Source organism: Strigops habroptila, chromosome 12 (assembly GCF_004027225.2).
Source record: "Strigops habroptila isolate Jane chromosome 12, bStrHab1.2.pri, whole genome shotgun sequence".
Taxonomy (NCBI): Eukaryota; Metazoa; Chordata; class Aves; order Psittaciformes; family Psittacidae; genus Strigops; species Strigops habroptila.
The window spans coordinates 1,518,856-1,538,466 of NC_044288.2; the positions used below are offsets into that span (position 1 = coordinate 1,518,856).

Genomic DNA, 19,611 nt, shown 5'->3' on the forward strand with positions numbered 1-19,611 from the left:
AATGTGTCAAGTTTTGAGTTTGAGATGTTGGTTGGCGTAAACCTGTGGGAAGGATGTTAAATGTGCTCTGAAGAAACTATTTGTCTCATCCATTAGGTAAAACTAAGGCTCAAAAATGAATTTTGTGACTATTTCAAAAATTCAGCTTAGCGCAAATAAAAAGAGAGTAAAGTGGGATAATGGAGGAAATGCCACTTCCTATGGAAGTATGAAATACTTGAAATACTTAAGGCAGTGCAAACCAGCTTTATGACAAGGTGTGTGTCCTAGAATTAGCCACACCTCCCCTCTGGTCAGTGATCAGTTTTGAGGAGAGGCAAGAAAATTAGCAAGAGTGGGCTTTTGTCTTCTGTTACCTTTAGCTGATGTTCAGCTACTCAAGGCAAGAGCAGAAGGTTGCTGGCAGCACACTCCACACAGGTACCATGGGGCTGGTGAGCACTGACCGGTGGTGTCATGCCCAAAGCCTGATAACTCCAGCTTCCCATTCCCTGCCTTACCAGCTTTTCCTGATGGTGTAAATAGAAGCTTGAGAGAGGACATGGTGAAGAAAAGTCCCAGGCCTTAAAAGGAGACAGGAGGAGGACTAAAATTAGGATGTTCTATGGAAATGGGCACCAATGCCTGCCTTGCAGCAGTTTTGGTCCATTTTGAGTGTGTGCTTGCAGCCCACGCCCCCCCCGTGTGCAGTGTGAGCAGCAGATCAAGGGAGGGGATCCTGCCCCTCTGCTGTGCTCTGGGGAGACCCCCCTGCAGTCCTGATCCAGCTCTGGGGCAACAGCACAAGAGGGATGTGGAGCTGCTGGAGCGAGGCCAGAGGAGGCCCCGGAGCTGCTGCGAGGGCTGGAGCAGCTCTGCTCTGGAGCCCAGGCTGAGAGAGCTGGGCTGGGGCAGCCTGGAGAAGAGAAGGCTCCTGAAGGGGAGACCTTAGAGCAGCTCCAGTGCCTAAAGGGGCTCCAGGAAACCTGGAGAGGGGCTTTGGACAAGGGATGGAGGGACAGGCCAAGGGGAATGGCTTTAACCTGCCAGAGGGGAGATTGAGATGAGCTCTGAGGCAGAAGCTCTTCCCTGGGAGGGTGCTGAGGCGCTGGCACAGGGTGCCCAGAGAAGCTGTGGCTGCCCCATCCCTGGCAGTGTTCAAGGCCAGGTTGGACACAGGGGCTTGGAGCAACCTGCTCTAGTGGAAGGTGTCCCTGCCCGTGGCAGGGGTTGGAGCTGGATGAGCTTTAAGGTCCCTTCCAACCCAAACCAGGCGGGGGTTCGATGACTCCATGGCTCACGCTGTGACACACCCGCCTCCACTCGGCGCTCTATGGTCACGGGGCTCCTCACGCCCCTGGTCCCCGGCCGGTCCCGTCGCCCCCCACTTCCAGACCACGCTCCTCACCGCGGCCTCGGCCCCGCGCACGCGCCCCGGTGCGGCCCGGACGTGACGTCGGCGGCGGCGCGGTCCCGCCCCGCTCAGGTCGCGGCTCGGGCTCCTTTGTGCGCGGCGCGGCGCGGCCGGGGCGATGCTGTCGGGGGGCAAGAAGGGCGCGGAGGCGGCGGCGGGCGGCGAGGGCGGGCCTGAGGCGCCGGTGCTTCCGCCCGCCGCCGCGGGGGCCCCGGGCTCCTCCGCCGAGAGCGGCGGCGCTGCGGAGCGCACGCCCCGCAAGAAGGAGCCGCCGCGGGCCTCCCCCCCGGGCGGTCTGTCCGAGCCGCCCGCCGCCGGTGCCGCCCCTGCGCCCGGCGCCGAAACCACGGGGATCGCCGAGACCCCCGAGGGCCGCAGGACCAGCCGCCGCAAGCGGGCCAAGGTAGGTGGGGGGGTGCGGCGGGAATTGGTGCGCCGTCTGCGGGTGGAGTTTCGGTGATGTTTCTGTGCTTTGAAAATACCCATTTGCTAAAGGTGTTAATCTTTTGGCAGAGCATATCCCCATCATCAGTTCAGGGTAGCACAAGGTCGCCTCACCTGGTCTGGGGCGTGAACTCAGTTGAGGAGGGTCTCCAGGTTAAAGATAAACGTAGGGCAAAGCTTAGGGGTTTTCATTGGTCTTAATTGTTCTCTGCAAGTTGCGTGAGCTCGAGGGTGGGAGGCTGCAGAGGGCCTTAGGGCAGAAGTAGTTTGTGTTGGGTTTAAATGCCTGTGATAATATACTTACGATGCCGTGGGATCGTTGTAACTTGCTTCAGAACATGGGTTCGCAAAAGATCCTGGTGGTGCAAGGTTTGCTGAACAGTGAGAACTGCACGTGCTGGGCATGGAATGTGAGTGTTCAAAAGGTAGATCATGGAGTGTGTTAGCGTTTTACTGAATTTAGGCTTTCCTGTACATGGGCTTCTCAGTGCTGTTGTGAATTGTGCCCATTATTGCCCTGTCTTAATGACTGAACTTGGACCGTGAAAGATGTGCCATTCTTTTGAGATGAAGAGTTGCTTTTGTCACCTCACGGCACAAGCTGACCTCCAGGATGTTGGAGGGTCACCAGCTGCTTTCTTTTTATTTTCCCCATGGCTGCATATTGTGAGAAGTGTTTTCTTCCCCCTTTCCAACAGGTAGAAACACACAAACTTTCTAACTTTGGGGAAAAAACCTTGGTTTGTTAACCAGTGTGAGGTGCATCCCTTCTGGGTTGTTTCTTGGGGTTTCCATGTTCCTTTAAGTTGGAGCAAGTCTTTAGCTGGTAATATTCTTTATTTCTACTGGACGAGAGAACAAAACATAAATTGCAATCAAGATTTTTAATTTTTTAATTTTGTGTTGAGCTGCTCATGTGACTGTCTTGGAGAGGAGGCAAATGGGATCCTTTGCACTGACGGGTGGGATTTCGTCAGGAAACCTTGTGTACAGTTCTGGTCACCCATGTTTGACAGATAAATTCAAGTTGGAATATACAGATTGGACATAGAGGTGATTTGTTACCCCTGGGTTTGACAGGGAGGGGAAGAAGGGGAAGAAAACCAGAGAGGTTGAATGATAATATAACAAATACCGATCAACTGGGTTCAGTAGCAGCAGGAAGTTCCTATTATTGGACAGTTGGGTGCTGAAGACTTTAGTGGAGGTAAAACTTGTTAAGCTGTTCAAGATTTTGTGACATGGCAGCTGTAATAAGACAAGGTAACTCAGGCCTTGTCTTTGAGCTGTAAGCAGTTTTGTTGTTTGCAGTGTTCATTTTAGCAGTGAGACTTAGAGACATCTTCAGTGTGTTTATTTATCCTCTGTGGTGCTTCTTACAGGTGGAGTATAGAGAGATGGATGAGAGTCTTGCAAACCTGTCAGAAGATGAGTATTACTCTGAAGAAGAGAGAAATGCTAAAGCTGAGAAAGAGAAGAAACTGCCACCACCACCTCCCCCAGCTCCTGCAGAAGAGGAGAATGAAAGCGAGCCGGAGGAGCCGTCTGGTGAGTAGAGAGACCTTCTTCTTCTCTGACACTATTTGCCTGTTCTATTGCCAGAAATTAAGTGGGGTCAGGTGCAGCATCATGATTCTTGTGTCTGGTTTTGATCTGGTTATGAACGATTGTTCTACAGTGTTTACTTTGCTGGCCCTATATGGGAAGGAGGGGAAATCACAGAAGAGCAGCCTGGTAAAGATGGGAATGTGCATGATTTAATTCCAAACCAAGCCAAACTTCTCATGCTAGATTCTCATTATCCTTATTGACTTGTCTTTGGAAGCTTATTGACCAGAATAGCCTCTTTGGCATTTAGCTGCCACACCTGCTCGTGTGCCAACAGTCACTTACTCCTCTGAGAGGTTAGATTTACTGGGGGGATTGCTGTGCAGGAGAACAGATCCCTGTGGCTTTAAAACTATAACTCTGATCTTAAGTTCAGGTTGGATCCTGTTTGCTTAAACTTTAGTGCTTTCCTTATTTCCTTTGACAGACTTGTCAAGCTTCGCTTTTCATTGGGAAGTTTTTTGGTCAGTCTTGCTCAGGAAGCAGCTGCTTTTGAGGTTTCATGGTGTTAGCAGCACCTTCTCCCTCTGTTGTGTTTCTGGCTACCACCAGTAGTTAGGTCTGGTGTTGGGGTATCACTCTGCTATGTACAAAATCACACTTTGGCAAAGTTTAGCTGTTGGAGAGACTTTATGAGGTGATGTGTGTACTAGCTGGCTTTAGACAGTAGCTGAAATCTAGTAACTGAACTTTTGATAGTTCATCACTGATGTGAATAACTGTTAATCTTCAGTTCTGCTGCTCTTGTTTGGCTTCTTTTGGATGGCAGGTTTGAGAATGTAGACAATATGACTGATGTCAATTTGGGGATACTTACCTTCAGTTTCAGAAAATACATTAATAGCCACAGTTGTGTGCTATCTCTTGGGATTTGCATCTGTAATCTCTTGTCAGTTGTGGCTGTTGGCTTCTGGCTGGATACTGGAATAGTGTAGCTCATCTGCTTGACTGAAATATTTGCGATGATGAAAATTCTCCCTGCCCCCAGCTGGAGCTGATCTATCAGAAAAGGAATTTTGATATATGTAGTTAAACAAATATCTTTTAAGTTTACCATTTAATTTAGCTCACACTTTGGGTTTAATCCTTGAGACCTCCTATTAATACATTTCTTGTATTTCTCAGATATTTTCTGGCAGATTTCTCAGACACCTCTGCCGTTTTGCACCTCTAGGAGTGGTTACTGGAATCAGTTTGAGGCATAACCAGTGAAGTGTTTTATCCTATGAAGGAAGAGATGTGGAAAATAGGCAGTGATAGGCACGTGCTGTTCTATCCATACAGCAGTCTCTTAGGCAGTTATTCCACAAGCACTCGATTTAGTCATCTAAATACAACCAATTTGGAAACGGGCTATATCCAGCTGCCTGGAGATAAGGAGATTTCAGGTCATTGTATCCTTTCTCCATTCCCTGAAATCCTGTGATATGCCTGAAGCAGTGATGTAGGAAGATGACAAATTTTCCATTGTCATTCCATAGCTAGTCCTGCTGTATTTTTAAGGGCTTCTGAAACTAGATACATTGGTGGATCTCTCTGTCTTTATTAATGCAGGCGTCAAGAGCATCAGGTCATCTCTTGCTGGCTGTTACAGTGCACTGAAACTCCTAATTCAAACAACTGTTAGCAGGAAGAGGCATTGGAGTCTGCTGTGTATAGAAGCAGTGTTTATGATTGAATTGTTTTTCTCTCTGTTGCTGCTTTGAAGCAAAAAGAAGTGTTCAGTAAGAAATATTAAATAGGACAGTAATTCTAGAGCAGGATTGCATATTGAAAATATAACAAAATACAGAAAGTTGTTTGTGTATTACTGTTAATTTATTCTCATTGCAGACCCTAATAATTTTCTTTGTATGTTTGAAGCCTGTAAAAACACAGGTAGTGCAGTAGAGGTGTAAAGCTGTCATGTTATAGGTTATGACCTTTTGTGTTGAAAAGCCTCGTTGTGCAAACTTAAACATGTAGTGGGGACAGTAGCTCATTAGTCTGTCCTCACTGTCAGTTTACAGTAGAAGGAGGTTATTCAGTATCACACTTCAGGTGACAGCAAAATGCTGGTCTTATTTGGGGTGGGTTCCATTAATGTGTTCAGCTGTGGGAAATTCCAGATGTTTTGGCTATGCAAATTGTTATAGTCTGGATTTGCAGAATCTGCTGCATTTTATTGCAGAGTAGTTTGAAAAGGTGTAACAGCATTTCACGAGTAAGATAGTTTCCTTAAAGTGTATCTCCTCTTTTTTTTTTTTTTTTTAATTGAGAAATATTTTCTGATGACAAAAAGCTTCCAAACTCACTGTCAGTGCTGAGTGACATCTGTGGTGTTTGCCAGTATCCCTTTTGGAATTAGGATCTTGCTGCTTTCATTTTTCTCTTCTAAGGATCTTTCTTGTTTGTCCTTCACAAATTGGATTTTCGTTTTTCCAGCCTTCTGAAGATGCTCTTTACCAGCTCCTTTTCCTTTTTTTCTGTGGGCATCTTGTGTTTCTAGCCACAGTTTTCCAAGAGAGCGTAAGACTGAGTATGGTGCAGATGAACGTCAAGTGAATAGTCAAATTTAGTGGTGCTCTGTCCCTGTCTTTCATCTGACTTGTCCATTTCCCAACTGGAATTCAGTACACAGTTGTAATCATATGCCACTAGTCTTTATTTTAAGGCGGTATAAAGTGGGCTCTTTTGTTGCCCTTCTTCCTGCGGTTGTTCAGCTGTTATTCTGTTGTCTTGAGGCTTTCAACAGATTCTGCTCCTGCACATGTCGTGTTCGGCTGCAGTAACTGGATGTCAGCATGGAGCAGCAGTTCGCTTGCTGCTCTGCTCCTTTGCAGCTGGAGCCTGCCTCTCGTAGGGGGAAGGAGAGGCAACCTGCTCTAGCAGACCTTGTTTCCATGCTTCTGTACTCGGACTGGGTAGTCATTAGAATTGTGTCTGAGCAAGCAGTAATAGTGATGCTTTCTTTTTTGACCTGGTTTAGCTGTTACTAACAGAAGAGGGGAAAATGCTGATTTCTTCGTGTAAGTAAACCAGGAACAATTTTGTCCCATCTACTCATTGTCAGTACTAATTTAGGGATAATGAATGCAAGAGGCTGATATCTCCATCTTTTCAATTTCTTAACTTACAAAAGGCATAAATAGAACTTTTCCTGCAGATTAATGGTCTGTGCTGGAGTGTAAATATGAACTTTTTTGTTGTGTTAGTCTTTCCCAGAATGGAAGCAGGTCTTGGAATGTTCCCAGCAAAATAAAGTACTTCCTGTGTAGACGAAGTGAGAAATTTTTTCTTGCTATTCCAGATACATTAGTTCATATAATCCTGGTTTTGGGACTTCTGAGGCCTCTGAAAATCCAGTTATTTGTCACAGTCTCTCTTGTGAGTTTCTGAACTTCCCTGCTGATAGCTCCTCTACTGCAGCTGAGTGAAAATGTCTTTTCCTGTTTCAGTTCCTATTTTATCTGTAGGTGTGTAATGTTACAACATTCCAGATGTTAGTCCAGGTTATTGAAGTATGAAAACATTTGGTTCACTTTCTGTGCCTTTGCTTTAGGGATAAAATCTGTAATTCAGCTGAAATTTAGCTGAAATTTCAGTGTATCCTGAGAGCCTCAAATTGCAGCCTGGCAAAATTGGCCACCCAGTTTCAAACTCTGAAGAGGAATCTTAACAGTTGTGTGTTCAGCCTTAGGTTAGACCTTACTCTTACCTGTGTGGAGATGACGCCTTGAGCAGTTCTGTGCTAGGAAGTGACTGTTCGTTTGCTACCGTGACCTCAGCGGTTTGTTTCAGTGGGGGTTTGCTTGGACTTGAGAAAACACCCGCTTTGCTGACTGTTGAAGCGTTGGTTTGAAGGAGCCTTGGTACAGGAGCAGCCGATCAAACAGTGCTGGGCTGCCCCTGGAGCGTGCCATGGCTTTCTGCTCACTGGAGGCAACAACACTAGGCAAATACCTGACTGTGGAAGGATGTTGCTTACAGGCTGAACTTGGAGCTAGCATCTCTTGTGAAGATCAGCAGTGTGTGAGGTGACCTGCATTAGCTCTGTTCCTGCAGATATCTCGGCTGTGCTCATCTCTGTTCTGGAAATGCTCTGTTCCTCGTTGTATTGTAGTCCTGTCAAGGCAGCTGTTTAGGACTTGCATGCAGGCTAAGGTAATTTTGAGACTTCTTCAGATCTTTCAGATGAGCGCTTTGCCTTTCCTCATGTTTCCAGCCCTGGATATGTTGAAAGACTGATGTCTTTCAGAGCTGGGTATTGATCGCATTACATGGATTGACATGTACTTGATTCAGAGGCGGTCTTAGCATGTTAGAACACTGTTGGTGTATCAAGGGCACTGAAGCTAAAACAAGCTGTCTGAGCCTTTCAAACACAGTTCTGTCATCAAGCTTTGGGGAAGGGTTTATGGCAAAAAACTAAAAACAGCAGGCTCTCTTGAAAGTAAGAGGCTTTTCAGAATGGTTCAAACTATCCACTTGCACATGGAGAGACTCAGGACAACCAAGGGCAAGATTATCAAACTCCTCTGGTTTGCAACTCATGGAATCTAGTGGTACCCATCCACCAGATCTTGGCAGTAAGAAATGTGAACTTATTAATCAAATCCTAGCCATTAATGAAGTTGATCATAAGTATTTAGCCACCAGGAATGCTACATATTGTGTACTTCTTTATGTCCCATTAGGTCTGATGTAAAGCGTTCCAGTAACATGGATAACACTTAGAAGATTGCAGAGTTTGGTGCCCTGAACCCAGGTTCCAGAAGATGGGGTTCTCAGAAAATGGGTTTAGTTGGTGAAATTTAATATCTAAAACGCCAACTGCCGGGCCTTTATGTCCAGTATGGTTTAACTTATGGAGTAAGGTCCCTGAGTTCTCCTCTTTCCTTCCACAGGGCAAGCAGGAGGACTTCAAGACGACAGTTCTGGAGGGTATGGAGACGGCCAAGCATCAGGTGAGGGTGGCGTTTGATGCTTGCCAATTAGTAGCAAGAGCCGCCAAGTTAGGGAGCGATGCTTGCAAGTGCGCACGGGTGCGGTTGGTCAGAACTTAGCCAGAGGTACAGGAGCTGTTTAACAAGTGAGGGGTATTTTCAGCTTCAGTCGAGGTCTGTACCAAGTGCAGGAAGGACACTAACCTCTGTTGAAATGCCTCGGGCCGATCTCTCATCCCTCCATTCCTCTCCATGTTCAGAGGAGTCCAAGCGTGCAGAAAGATGTTTCTTACCTGGCCAGTTTCTACCACCCTGAGTGACACCGAAAGGCCTGGGCTTCAGCACAGTAGGCCTTTTGTCTAATCTGCTGAAGCAGCATAGCAGGGAGTGCCTTTTTGCTCCTTTGTTCTTGCGTTTTTTTTCTTTTGAAAGGGTTGTGTTTGAGCCAGTGGTTACCCAGGAGATTTAGCTGTCAGGGATCGTCATAGTCTGCTTCTCTGTGGACTGGATTGGGAATTACATTCGCCATTTGGCCTAAGTTCTGATGCTGGCAGCATGCACTTACTGCTCAATTCACACAATTGGTCTTTACTCCTAAGTGCTTTGAGTGCTAGTGAAAATCTTCCTCCAGCTCTGCCACTTCTGCTCTCACTTGAGGATTGAGGATTAGGGTTTTAAACAAAGGAGTTGAAGGATCCAGAACCTATTCTGTACCTCCAGGTTGCTCTTTTAGAAGCAAATATAAGTTCAAGATACTCATCTGAGAGTGCATCCTTGCTGTTCTAAGTAAAGGAGCCTAGTTATGTTTTGGATCTTACCACTTGCATGGAGTTTCTGACTGTTACAGATTGTGGGCTTAAGGATGCATTGCCTGTTTTGGTTTTAGGCAGGCATTGGCTGTTTGGAAATTGTGCATATTTTGCATTTTATATACATGCTGAAGGTATGCTTTAACAATTGTCTGGTTCAGCAGCCAAGTAACTTTCCTTCAGAGTGTTTTTGATCTGAAATGCTTCAGTTAAGTCTATAAACGAGCAGCATCTCTCAAGATTTCTCATGTGGGGAAGAAGATAATCAAAACTTCAACCCATTGGTGGCTGATGCTGAATGTCAGGAAATGGCAAATGTAAGCACAAATGTGTGTCAAGAGATGAGAATCCAGGAATTCAGTCTAGGCCGACCTATCCCTGCAGCCATGAAAGAGTTGTCTGCCCCAAGGACAGTTCTGAACCAATACTGCCTTTAATGTGTTGCTTCTGTGAAACACAAGCAGTAAGGATGTGGGATGGGGGAGATTTAATCACTCTGAAATTGATTTCACTTGGAGTTGTGTAGTTGCAGAAGTAAATTCAAGGACATCCAGGTTTTGGAAGATCTGGTGGTTGGGCCAGAGGAAATGATGTGTTTTTACTAGGTTTGGGTATTGCCATAGACATGTGGCCCTAAAAAAAGCCCCAAACCAGCAATCCCTTCCCCCTCCTTGGAGTTATTTCCGGGGCTGTTTGGGGCACCAGTTTCTCTGGCTTCTCAGTTTGAAAAAATAGGTCACAAAGCTTTCCAAGAAACTAATGAGTTCCCTTAATGGACATGTCTGAGAGTTTCCTGGTGGTTGATCACCGTGCGACAGGCGATGCTCTTTAGCAGATGTCAGGAGAAGCACACTCGTATCCACCTGTAAGAGAGAGCCAGGTTCAGCATTTCAAACCTTCGTTTAACTGGCCATTCTCTGAAAATGGTGCTGCTGAGCTTGTTGCTGACAGTTGATGATCTAGAACCTTAAGGAAGGTTTGTTAACATTAATAAAGGCTTAGAGAATTGGTAAGTTTGGTTTGATTTACATGCACAGTTTTATGGAGTTCATTGTTTAGCATATGCATCCATATGTAGATGTTTGCACGGTTGGTCCAGTGTTAGGCTGAAGGACAACAGAAGGGCTGGGGGATGTTTCTCACTGGAGAAGCTGGAATTCCAGCAGAGCTGCGGGTTTCTATTCCATTGCTGAATATTAGTGTCAAGCAGTGTTGTGGTGTGCTGACTTCTCCTATTAGTAATTCCATTTTACTTGCAGTGCTCTGTTGCCTCTGTTACTAATTTCCTCTTGTTGTAAAATTCCTGTAAATGATCATAGACAGTTTTCTTTCCCTTGAATCATCATGCAGTTAGGTCTTCTAATCTTTGCTTGGGAATGAATTGTGAGTTTTTAGCTTTACCACCTTTTCCTTGCTTAAATCTTTTTCTTCACCTTTGGGATTTAAAAATGCTTGGAAGTTAAAGGTGTGTGTGGTTGCACCAGGATTGAAAGAAGAGAATTTTTCTCCCCAGTACAGCAACATGTGTACCTCTGCACATGAACCTCAAACTTGCAAACAGTTGTCTTGGTTAGTATCATAAACTGCAAGCTTGTATTTTCTTTGACATTATTATAATCTTTTGGAACAGTTCCAGTTTCAGTGGATGATCCTGATCTTCCTGCATTACTTGTGTGTTTTTTCCCCTTGGGATATTGGTTTATATCTTTCCAGGTTGAATGTCCTCTCCTCTGTCTGTCCCGATCTTAAGACACTTCCTAGGACATAAGAGTTTATATTGTTCTTGCTGCATTTCCCATCTCAGTATTGCATTTTGCTCACTGTGCCTGCAAGGTTCGCTTTCTGCACTTGTGCTCTAACACTTTATGCATCTGTGTCTTGGTTTGTTACTTTAGAGTGTATTTTATATATAGTATAATATTCAAGAGAAATTGAGGAATGTAGGGTCCGTAACTGTATTATTACTTCATTGCCAGTGTTTGAATTGATAGAAGCACAGGTACCTTTATGAATGAAGTCTTTCCACAGATAAAGTGTCTCCTGTATATATTCAACGTTGGTCTTTGACACGTGGAGCATTTAAAAGGAAAAGTCAGAAATCTGTCGTTGTTGGCTGTGGGCAGCACGAGGGGAGGGGGCACAGGAAAAGCGTAAATAGGATTGTGAGTCATTGCACTGCTTGTGGGGAATGTGTAAAACGTGGAAAAGGAGAGGTTAAGGTGGGTTCCTGCAGGTTGAGGAGCTCAGTGCAAATGAAACCTTGAAAAGCACATGAGGGGCTGTAGCGTTGTGCTTGTGTCTTACAGATCTTTTGGCTTTGAACAGGTTCCAAAATGTTTTTCATATTCTGGTAGAAACTGGAAACCACACAAATGAAGGACAGATTCTAAAGCAGTTATATTTTATCAATACTGTATTATATATGTGTTATATTTAATACATATTTTATTGATATGTGCCCAGCCCTCTTTATTTTTCAGGGTGTTGGTTGGGGTTTTGGCTTGTTTGCAGTATAGCTTTTTCATTAACCCTAAGTGATACCTGTAATTCAAAGAACTGTTGACTTGGGAACCTGCAGAAGTAAAGAAAAGGACTAAATGAAATCATGAGATGAAACTGGCCACTGTATCACGTCATGGCTGGATGCACTAGGGAGGGCAGTGTAAAAACACTTACCTAGCAGTTCCTTTTGCAGTGCCTGTAGACAACTTGTCTTTTTATTGTAGGTGTGGAGGGTGCAGCTTTCCAGAGTAGACTTCCTCATGACCGTATGACATCTCAAGAAGCTGCCTGCTTCCCTGATATAATCAGTGGGCCACAGCAGACTCAGAAGGTGTTTCTGTACATCAGGAACCGCACTGTAAGTTTATTGTAAAAGTGTTGATGAAAAAAGGGTAGGACATTTGTGTTCCTTGCAAAGGCTTTTTGGCAGTTGCCATGTCTAACAGTTGGTAGATTTCCTTGGTTTTGAGATGGTGGGGGTTCATTTCTGCAATTGCTTCATGCTCTGAGTTTCTAAGGAAGGTGTTATCCAGTTCTTGATAGAGGCAATGCTGTGAGGCAGCATAAAGAGTCTTTAGTACATTTACAATATCCAAAACGTGGTCATAACAACCATCAAAACTACGTGATTCAGCTGCTACAGCTTTTAAAAGGTAAGCAAAGAGCTGGTGCAAATGTTCTATTGATCTCAGCTTAAAGAAGTGTCTGTAGAATACTTTAAAATAATAATCACATACATTGTTGCTTAGAATAAGTCAAACCTCTAAGCTTTTATTTTCTTACTTTGCTTAGCATTCAGTTGCTGCAGTGCTGAGCTATTAAGCCAGTTGTGTGGCTTATTCTCACAACAGAACAGTTACTTTACCAGCTTTGATTTCATAAAAGAAAGTGTAACCTTGAAGAAAGGAAACTCTGCTTCTGAGTGTTTGGAGCATTTCTGCCTAATTCAAAACTTCATGTGACGTAAAACACAGAAAGAAAAGGGGCAGTATTCAAATAATTCTCTGGGGAGTTCATTGACTTGAGATAAGGCCAGCACACCTGAAGGTTAAACCTTAATAAAACTTAAACAGTGGGACTGTGTTTTGCAGATGATGTTTTTAAATTGTGACAATGCTTTTGGGTTCCTTAGAACAAAAATAGGGTTCAGAGTTTTCTCCTGTAGTTAGAAAAGAGTAGAGGAGAAAAACTCAGAGTAGGAAAGCAAGAAATACTTTGAAAATTGCTTTGTTACCATAGTTGAGAGAGAAAACACCTTCTTGCATTCAGGTTTTTTTCACAGACTTAAGATGATCAGGGGCATCACAGTGTATTAATCGTGGTAGCACCCAGTGCTTAATAACTTAAAAGAGTTATGTGAAATTTATGCATAGTGGACATCTTCTTGGTAAGAGTGTGACTTTTGCTATTCCTGTGAAATCTCCCTTGAAGTAACCTAATTTGTAACTTTTGGGAAGTCATGAGGTACATAAAACCAGACCAGAATGTGGAGATGAGGGGAAAGCTCGGAAAACAGTATGCTCAAAGTGTCTAGTGAGTGAGTGATCCTTTTACAAACACATCAGAAGCAGAGAAGCCTTCCACTGAAACTGATGAATGGCTGGGATTTGCAGGGCTGCCCTGGAAGAGCTGCATTGCTGGTCTTTGGTCCTTATTCACTATGGAGGAACTTAGAGATGTTCCTAAGCAGGAATCCCTTTCTGAGGAAGACTTGTGAGAGGATCTCCTCCAGTCAGGATAGCAGAGGTTATAGAACAGCGGAAGAAGCCAATGGTAATAAACCCAGTGCTCAGCAGGGCTCTGGAAGAGCTGTGAACTGCAGTGTGCATCCTCTTACTTACAGCTGGCTCAGTATCAAGGGATTTGAGAATATGGAAGAGGGCGTGAAGACAGAGAGTTCCTGGAGGTTAGAGGAGTTAGACTAGTAAGTCTGGTATTTCCTATTTGCCTGGTAACAAATGGAATCAAGAATCGAATGAATGACCTGGTAAGTAAAAATGTTATTTTGGAAGGCTCACAGTAGCTTTTCTAAAGGGAAGTCATCCTTTACAGTCCATCTGAGTTCTTCAGAGGACTCGTAAGAAAACGTACAAAGGAGATCCACTTCATTTGATCTTCTACATTAATCCCCCCACCCCAAAACAACCAGCCAAGGGGGAGGGGAGGGAGAACAAACCATAAAACACTAAAAGCTGTTGCTAAATTACTGTTGGTTAAAGCATATCATGAAAATTTACAAAGCAGAATGTAGGATGAGTGATCTGTTGTGGCAGTGCAGGGCAGTTGTGGTTTGAAGCTTTTAAAGTCTTCTAAGGCCTGCAGTGTTCTGTGTATTGTAGAGGGTCTGAAAATCAGAATTTGTAAAGAAATGGTCACTTGCTGCACATTCTGAGTTATTCTGGATAGGAAATTGCAAAAACTGCAAAAGATGAAAGCTCTTATGAGTAACCATGTGATAGCATAGCAGTTGAAATTGATTTTAAATCAAAGTAAGCTAATGTGAATAGTGGGAGTAATTGTATATATACATACATAGAGGTTTATATATATATAATAATCTGTATTATGGGCTTTGCACTCTTCTAGCTGAGAATGGAATCTTAGCTTTACATTATGCAGTACTACGAGATGATTAGTTCCACACTCAGACATGATCAGAAAGGTCACTGTTAAAAATGACTTGGAAAATGAGTAGAAGAAGGTACTGTGCTAAAGATGAAATTTGCCTCAAATGGCCTCCCAAATGATATGGAAATTCTTTCTTAATCTTTCCTGTTCACTAAAGTTGTGTGATTTCCACTTTAATGTGGTATCTTTGAGGAGTTGTGAAGTTCAGTAGAGAGAGACCCAAATAAATTACTAGTTCTGGAACGAAAAATGGCGTGGAGATGCTGTGTGAGACCTACATCTAGGCACTGAGCAGTCAAATGTTATTTATTAACCATTGCCATCCATGCCATGAAGTAGGAGTTCTGTTGGGAAAACAGCTGGGATTTTGTTATTCTGTGCTTTTTTCCTCTAGCATGAAGTGACATAATTGTCCCTGCCCATGGCAGGGGGGTGGAACCAGATGATCTTCCAACCCAAACCAGTCTGTGATTCTGCGATTAGTATTTCACAGGCAGCTCTTCCTGCTTGGTTTTTGAACTGTAACTGTTCTCTAAGTGTTCTTGAGTATATGTGGGCAGCATAGTCCATAGTAGTGTCTTTTATCAGTGAAGATAGAGTAGGTGATTCTGGCACTTCCATTTTGTAGCTTTTGTTCTTTCAGTGTGTGTTTTCGTGGATGTGTGATTAGGAGATTGCTAACTTGATGTGTTTCCACTTATGCGAACTGGTGTAGGAAGTTAAAATGGACTCTTGCACCTTAAAAAACACTGGAAGGTGAAGTTCAGTGTGGCTTGGATGGCGCTGCCAGAGTGTAACTTGTTAGAGGGTTTCATCTAACAACATTTGGTAATACACGGAAAACACCTCTTTTGTATTACTTAATATAATGTGTCTTATTGTTTGTTTAAATACAGCTGCAGCTCTGGTTGGATAACCCAAAGATTCAGTTGACATTTGAGGCAACCATCCAACAATTAGAAGCACCTTACAATAGTAAGTCAAGTCTTTTACTGCCAAAACCGTACTGTGTGTGTCATTGCTGTTGTTTTTCAGTTTTGGTTGGCTAAAAGCTGCTTAAAATCAAGAGAGGATTTCAGATGGGTCCTTTTGTTGGTGGAGCTCTGTGAGCGTTCATGTCAAGAATGGACTATTATAGTATGCTCATGTTTCAGGCTTGTTAGAGTTCATTTGTCTGGTAAAGAAATATATCCTTAGCATAAGTCAAAAAAAGCTGGTAACAAGATGGGTTGTTACAGAAGTTACACGAGAGTGGATTCACATACAGCTTGTAAAGTTTGCTACAACTTCATGGTGGTTTGCAGCCGTGAGATTTTCTTAATCACAAGGTTTCTGGGAGACATTAAGAAGTTGCATAAAACTTGAATGGCCGTGATGAAAAAAGGTGGTAAACGGGAGGGACTTTATACAAGGGAATGTAGTGATAGGACAAGGGGGAATGGTTTTAAACGGTCAAAGCGGAGATTTAGATCAGACATTGAGAAGTTCTTCCTGTGAGGGTGCTGAGGCGCTGGCACAGGGTGCCCAGAGAAGCTGTGGCTGCCCCATCCCTGGCAGTGTTCAAGGCCAGGTTGGACACAGGGGCTTGGAGCAACCTGCTCTAGTGGAAGGTGTCCCTGCCCGTGTGAGGGGCTGGAGCTGGATGAGCTTTAAGGTCCCTTCCAACCCAAACCAGTCTGTGGCTCTATGAAAAGAGCGAGGAGCTACTGCTTGCACGTGTAGGCCATTCTAACCTTCTCAAAAAAGATCCCAATAAACTGGAAAAGGGTGAGGGGAGCCATGAAGAGGAAGTAATTAAAGAAGAAAACAATGCTGAAATGAGTGCAGATACACTGTCAAGTATTGCAAAATAATGAATTACTGTGTTTATAAAAACCAACATGAGAACTCAGTGCTCCAGGAATGGGTTGGTTTAACACTGGTAAATCTCATCACAGTTCTGCATAAAGATCTCCAGATTTCTGCAGTCAGTTTCAGAAAAGGTGTTCTTCTGCACTAGAGGAATAGAAGCATTTCATGTCCTGTACAGCTTTTCAGGCAGTATTCAAAGCTGCAGTATTCAAAGCTACAGTATAGCATAAAACCAGCTCGTGGCTTCCAGAAAACTCACCTCAGCCTTTCTCAAGAAGATGGGTTCTTGGGTAGGGCAGCTGGGAGCAGAAAGGGTTGTGTTCAGGGTGGTTTTGCTGGCCTGCTGCTGTGATCTGTTTGCTTGTGAAGATGTTCTCAGTGCTAAATGTGCAGAATGATTTTGAAACATTCCCATTTTGTAGGTGATACAGTGCTCGTTCACAGAGTACACAGCTACCTGGAGCGGCATGGGCTCATCAACTTCGGGATCTACAAGAGAGTGAAGCCCCTTCCAAGTAAGAAACCTGAAAATGGTTTTGGTTTATTGTTCTGTGATTCTCAAGACAAAGTTTTGAGTCCTTTTTTTCTTTTAGGATAGTCATGCTGAGAAAATAAAAAATGATGGAAATCCATTTGGCTCCAGATGTTCATGGTTTTTATTTGGACCTGGAGGAGCTGTTCATTCAAGTAAATCACTTTGAGAAGGAAAACATTTGCAAATCTTTGGTAGATAATTCAGGGGCTGTCACTGTTGAATGAGTTATCTTTGTTCCTCATTTGGGGAACAAAAGACACAAACACAGTGCTGTACTTGAATCTCTTATATGAAATACGATGCAATAATTAACAAGAATTAGTTTCTTCTTCAAAAGTTTGTTCTTCAGAAGTATTTTTCCTCCTGTTTTCTTCCTTGTCACAGATGCACTACTGGTATATTTTTCTTGTACCTGTCTCATCAAGGAGGACTGTAAAGTGTTTTACTGTTACCATGTTATGTACATAATTACTTCAGTTTTTTGTGGCTATTTGTTCTGTTCAAGAGTTTGTCAGAACTACTAATGAGAGGGAATCTGCTTTTTGTTCTTGGTGTCTCTTAAATGTAACTTCAACATGACCATTTGCAGTGTAATAATAAAGCACATGCAGAGCCTGTAGCTTACTTTTCCCTCTCCTCAGCCAAGAAGACTGGAAAGGTGATCATTATCGGATCTGGAGTCTCTGGGTTGGCAGCTGCTCGCCAGTTGCAGAGTTTTGGAATGGATGTCACCGTTCTGGAAGCCCGGGTATGAATTTCTGTGCTCTTTCACTTCTATACAGAAACTTAACCAGTAATCACATTCAGTCCTGGCCTCTAAGGCTAAGCAGCCCAGCAGCATGCCCAAGATGGGCAAGCTTGTGTGTAGTTACATGTGGCCAGATGTATTGCTGAGCGCTAAACCTGTCTCACTAGGAAACAGTACTATCTGTCCTCCCTGGGAGCTGGCTAATGCTTTCTCAGGGGTGGACTGTATCGTCAGGTGCCAGTGTCATAAGCTTGTACCAGTAACAGGTTGGAATCTTCTTTCTTTCATGATTAGGAAGTGATGTTTCACTGGAGAGCAGAATGCGAGTCTGTACTTCAGGAAGTTGCCCATTAAATAGAATCATTGTTTGGAATTCCCAGTCAGTGTCAGACAGGATATTTTTTTGTACCTTTTAAATCTACATTAATTCTTTCCTTATTTATTACTATGTGCTTAACAGAGGCTTTAAAGTTTTACATAGAGCTACATTTTGTGGTGTGTGAGAAATTGAAATTTATCGCATGTTTTACTTCCTGACTTCATTTTGTTTATTCATTTACTTCTGATACTTTCCTAGCACAGCCTGAAATAACCTGCTTAGGTTTTTTTATTAGAGTAATGTTTCAGGCTCTTAAGTTTGCTAGCTGCTGCTCTTGTTGCTGCGGAGCTGCTGCTCTGTGCTTCCCAGGTTCCACACCACTAGAACAAAAGAGAGCACAACACTGGCTGGCTGAGTCTCTTGCTACCTGAATGTATTGTGGGGTTTTTTTGTTTGCTGGTTTGATTTTGGTATTTTAAGGGGTTTTTGGAAGTTGAAGAAGATCTGTGCTGTAACCTGGGTTTTGTTCTGTGCATATAACCAGTCTGTAGATCTGGCAAGAGGCTATTTTAAAATAATATACGGTATTTTTCAGTCATTTTTCTCTGGACTGCTGTGTCTCTTCTTAAGTAGTCAGCGCCTCAGCACCCTCCCAGGGAAGAACTTCTGCCCAAGAGCTCATCTCAATCTCCCCTCTGGCAGGTTAAAGCCATTCCCCTTGGCCTGTCCCTACAGGCCCTTGTCCAAAGCCCCTCTCCAGGTTTCCTGGAGCCCCTTTAGGCACTGGAGCTGCTCTAAGGTCTCCCCTTCAGGAGCCTTCTCTTCTCCAGGCTGCCCCAGCCCAGCTCTCTCAGCCTGGCTCCAGAGCAGAGCTGCTCCAGCCCTCGCAGCAGCTCCGGGGCCTCCTCTGGCCTCGCTCCAGCAGCTCCACGTCCCTCTTGTGCTGTTGCCCCAGAGCTGGATCAGGACTGCAGGGGGGGTCTCCCCAGAGCACAGCAGAGGGGCAGAATCCCCTCCATCAACCTGCTGCTCACGCTCTGGGGGTGCAGCCCAGCACACAGGGGAGTTCTCGGCTCAAGTGCACACTGAAGCTGGGTCATGGGGAGCTTCTCATCAACCAGCACCTCCAAGTCCTTCTCCTCAGGGCTGCTCTCAGTCCAGTCTCCTCCAAGCCTGTGTCTGTGCTGGGGATTGCCCTGAAATCATGCTTCTGAATTGCTGATTTAATTACTAAAAATCAAACTCTTTCTTTTGTATGAATTGGTAGCTGTTTGGGATCTCTGCCTAGTTGTAATTGCTATCTCTATCGTCCTGCTAGCTGGACTGTGCACAGGGAAAGGTGGTTTTTTTTGTTTTCCTTATTCAGTTTAAAGTGGTGGGAAAACTAAGTGTGAGTCTGAAGTCACTGGTATGTGTCAAGAATCCAAAACTTCTTCCTGCTTCTGAACTGGGCTATTGATTCATGATTATCTTCTTGATTGATAGCTGACCCTTCTGTGGAGAACAGATAGGAATAATTGCCTGATGGGTTTTCTTACCCTAAAATTTAGTTTCCTCCATCACAGTTGAATAATTTCCTATAGAGCTATTGGATTTGGGTAGGAAGTTGGAGGAGGAAACCTAGTATGTAACTTAATCTATTTGTGGACAGTGAAGGATTGGTTGTAGAATCCCAGTAGATCCTACTGTAGGTGTGGCTAAATCTGGCCAAATCTTCTTTTATTTCCTTTTTTGTTTTTCTTTTTTTTTTTTAATGCAACTTAAACATTTTATTCCATAACTTGGATGAATTAAGACCAAGTGTTCATTTGCAGAGGTTCTTGGCAAAGTATATGTTTCATTTGTTGAC

At 43.9% G+C, this 19,611-nt stretch overlaps 1 protein-coding gene across 2 annotated transcripts in view; it reads left to right on the forward strand.

Annotated features, from left to right (window-relative positions):
• The first annotated feature begins 1,437 nt into the window (after window positions 1-1,437).
• The window catches only part of LOC115615991 (lysine-specific histone demethylase 1A-like), a 30,920-nt gene continuing 12,746 nt past the window's right edge, over window positions 1,438-19,611 (forward strand). Inside the window, exons 1-7 of one of the 2 annotated variants that reach the window (XM_030504784.1) lie at window positions 1,438-1,796; window positions 3,220-3,385; window positions 8,332-8,391; window positions 11,906-12,039; window positions 15,206-15,284; window positions 16,583-16,675; window positions 17,337-17,443. In XM_030504784.1, the coding sequence (XP_030360644.1) occupies window positions 1,512-1,796; window positions 3,220-3,385; window positions 8,332-8,391; window positions 11,906-12,039; window positions 15,206-15,284; window positions 16,583-16,675; window positions 17,337-17,443 (924 nt within the window). In that variant the 5' untranslated portion in view covers window positions 1,438-1,511. The remainder of the gene's footprint in view (window positions 1,797-3,219; window positions 3,386-8,331; window positions 8,392-11,905; window positions 12,040-15,205; window positions 15,285-16,582; window positions 16,676-17,336; window positions 17,444-19,611) is intronic. The other variant, XM_030504786.1, reaches the window with a different exon arrangement.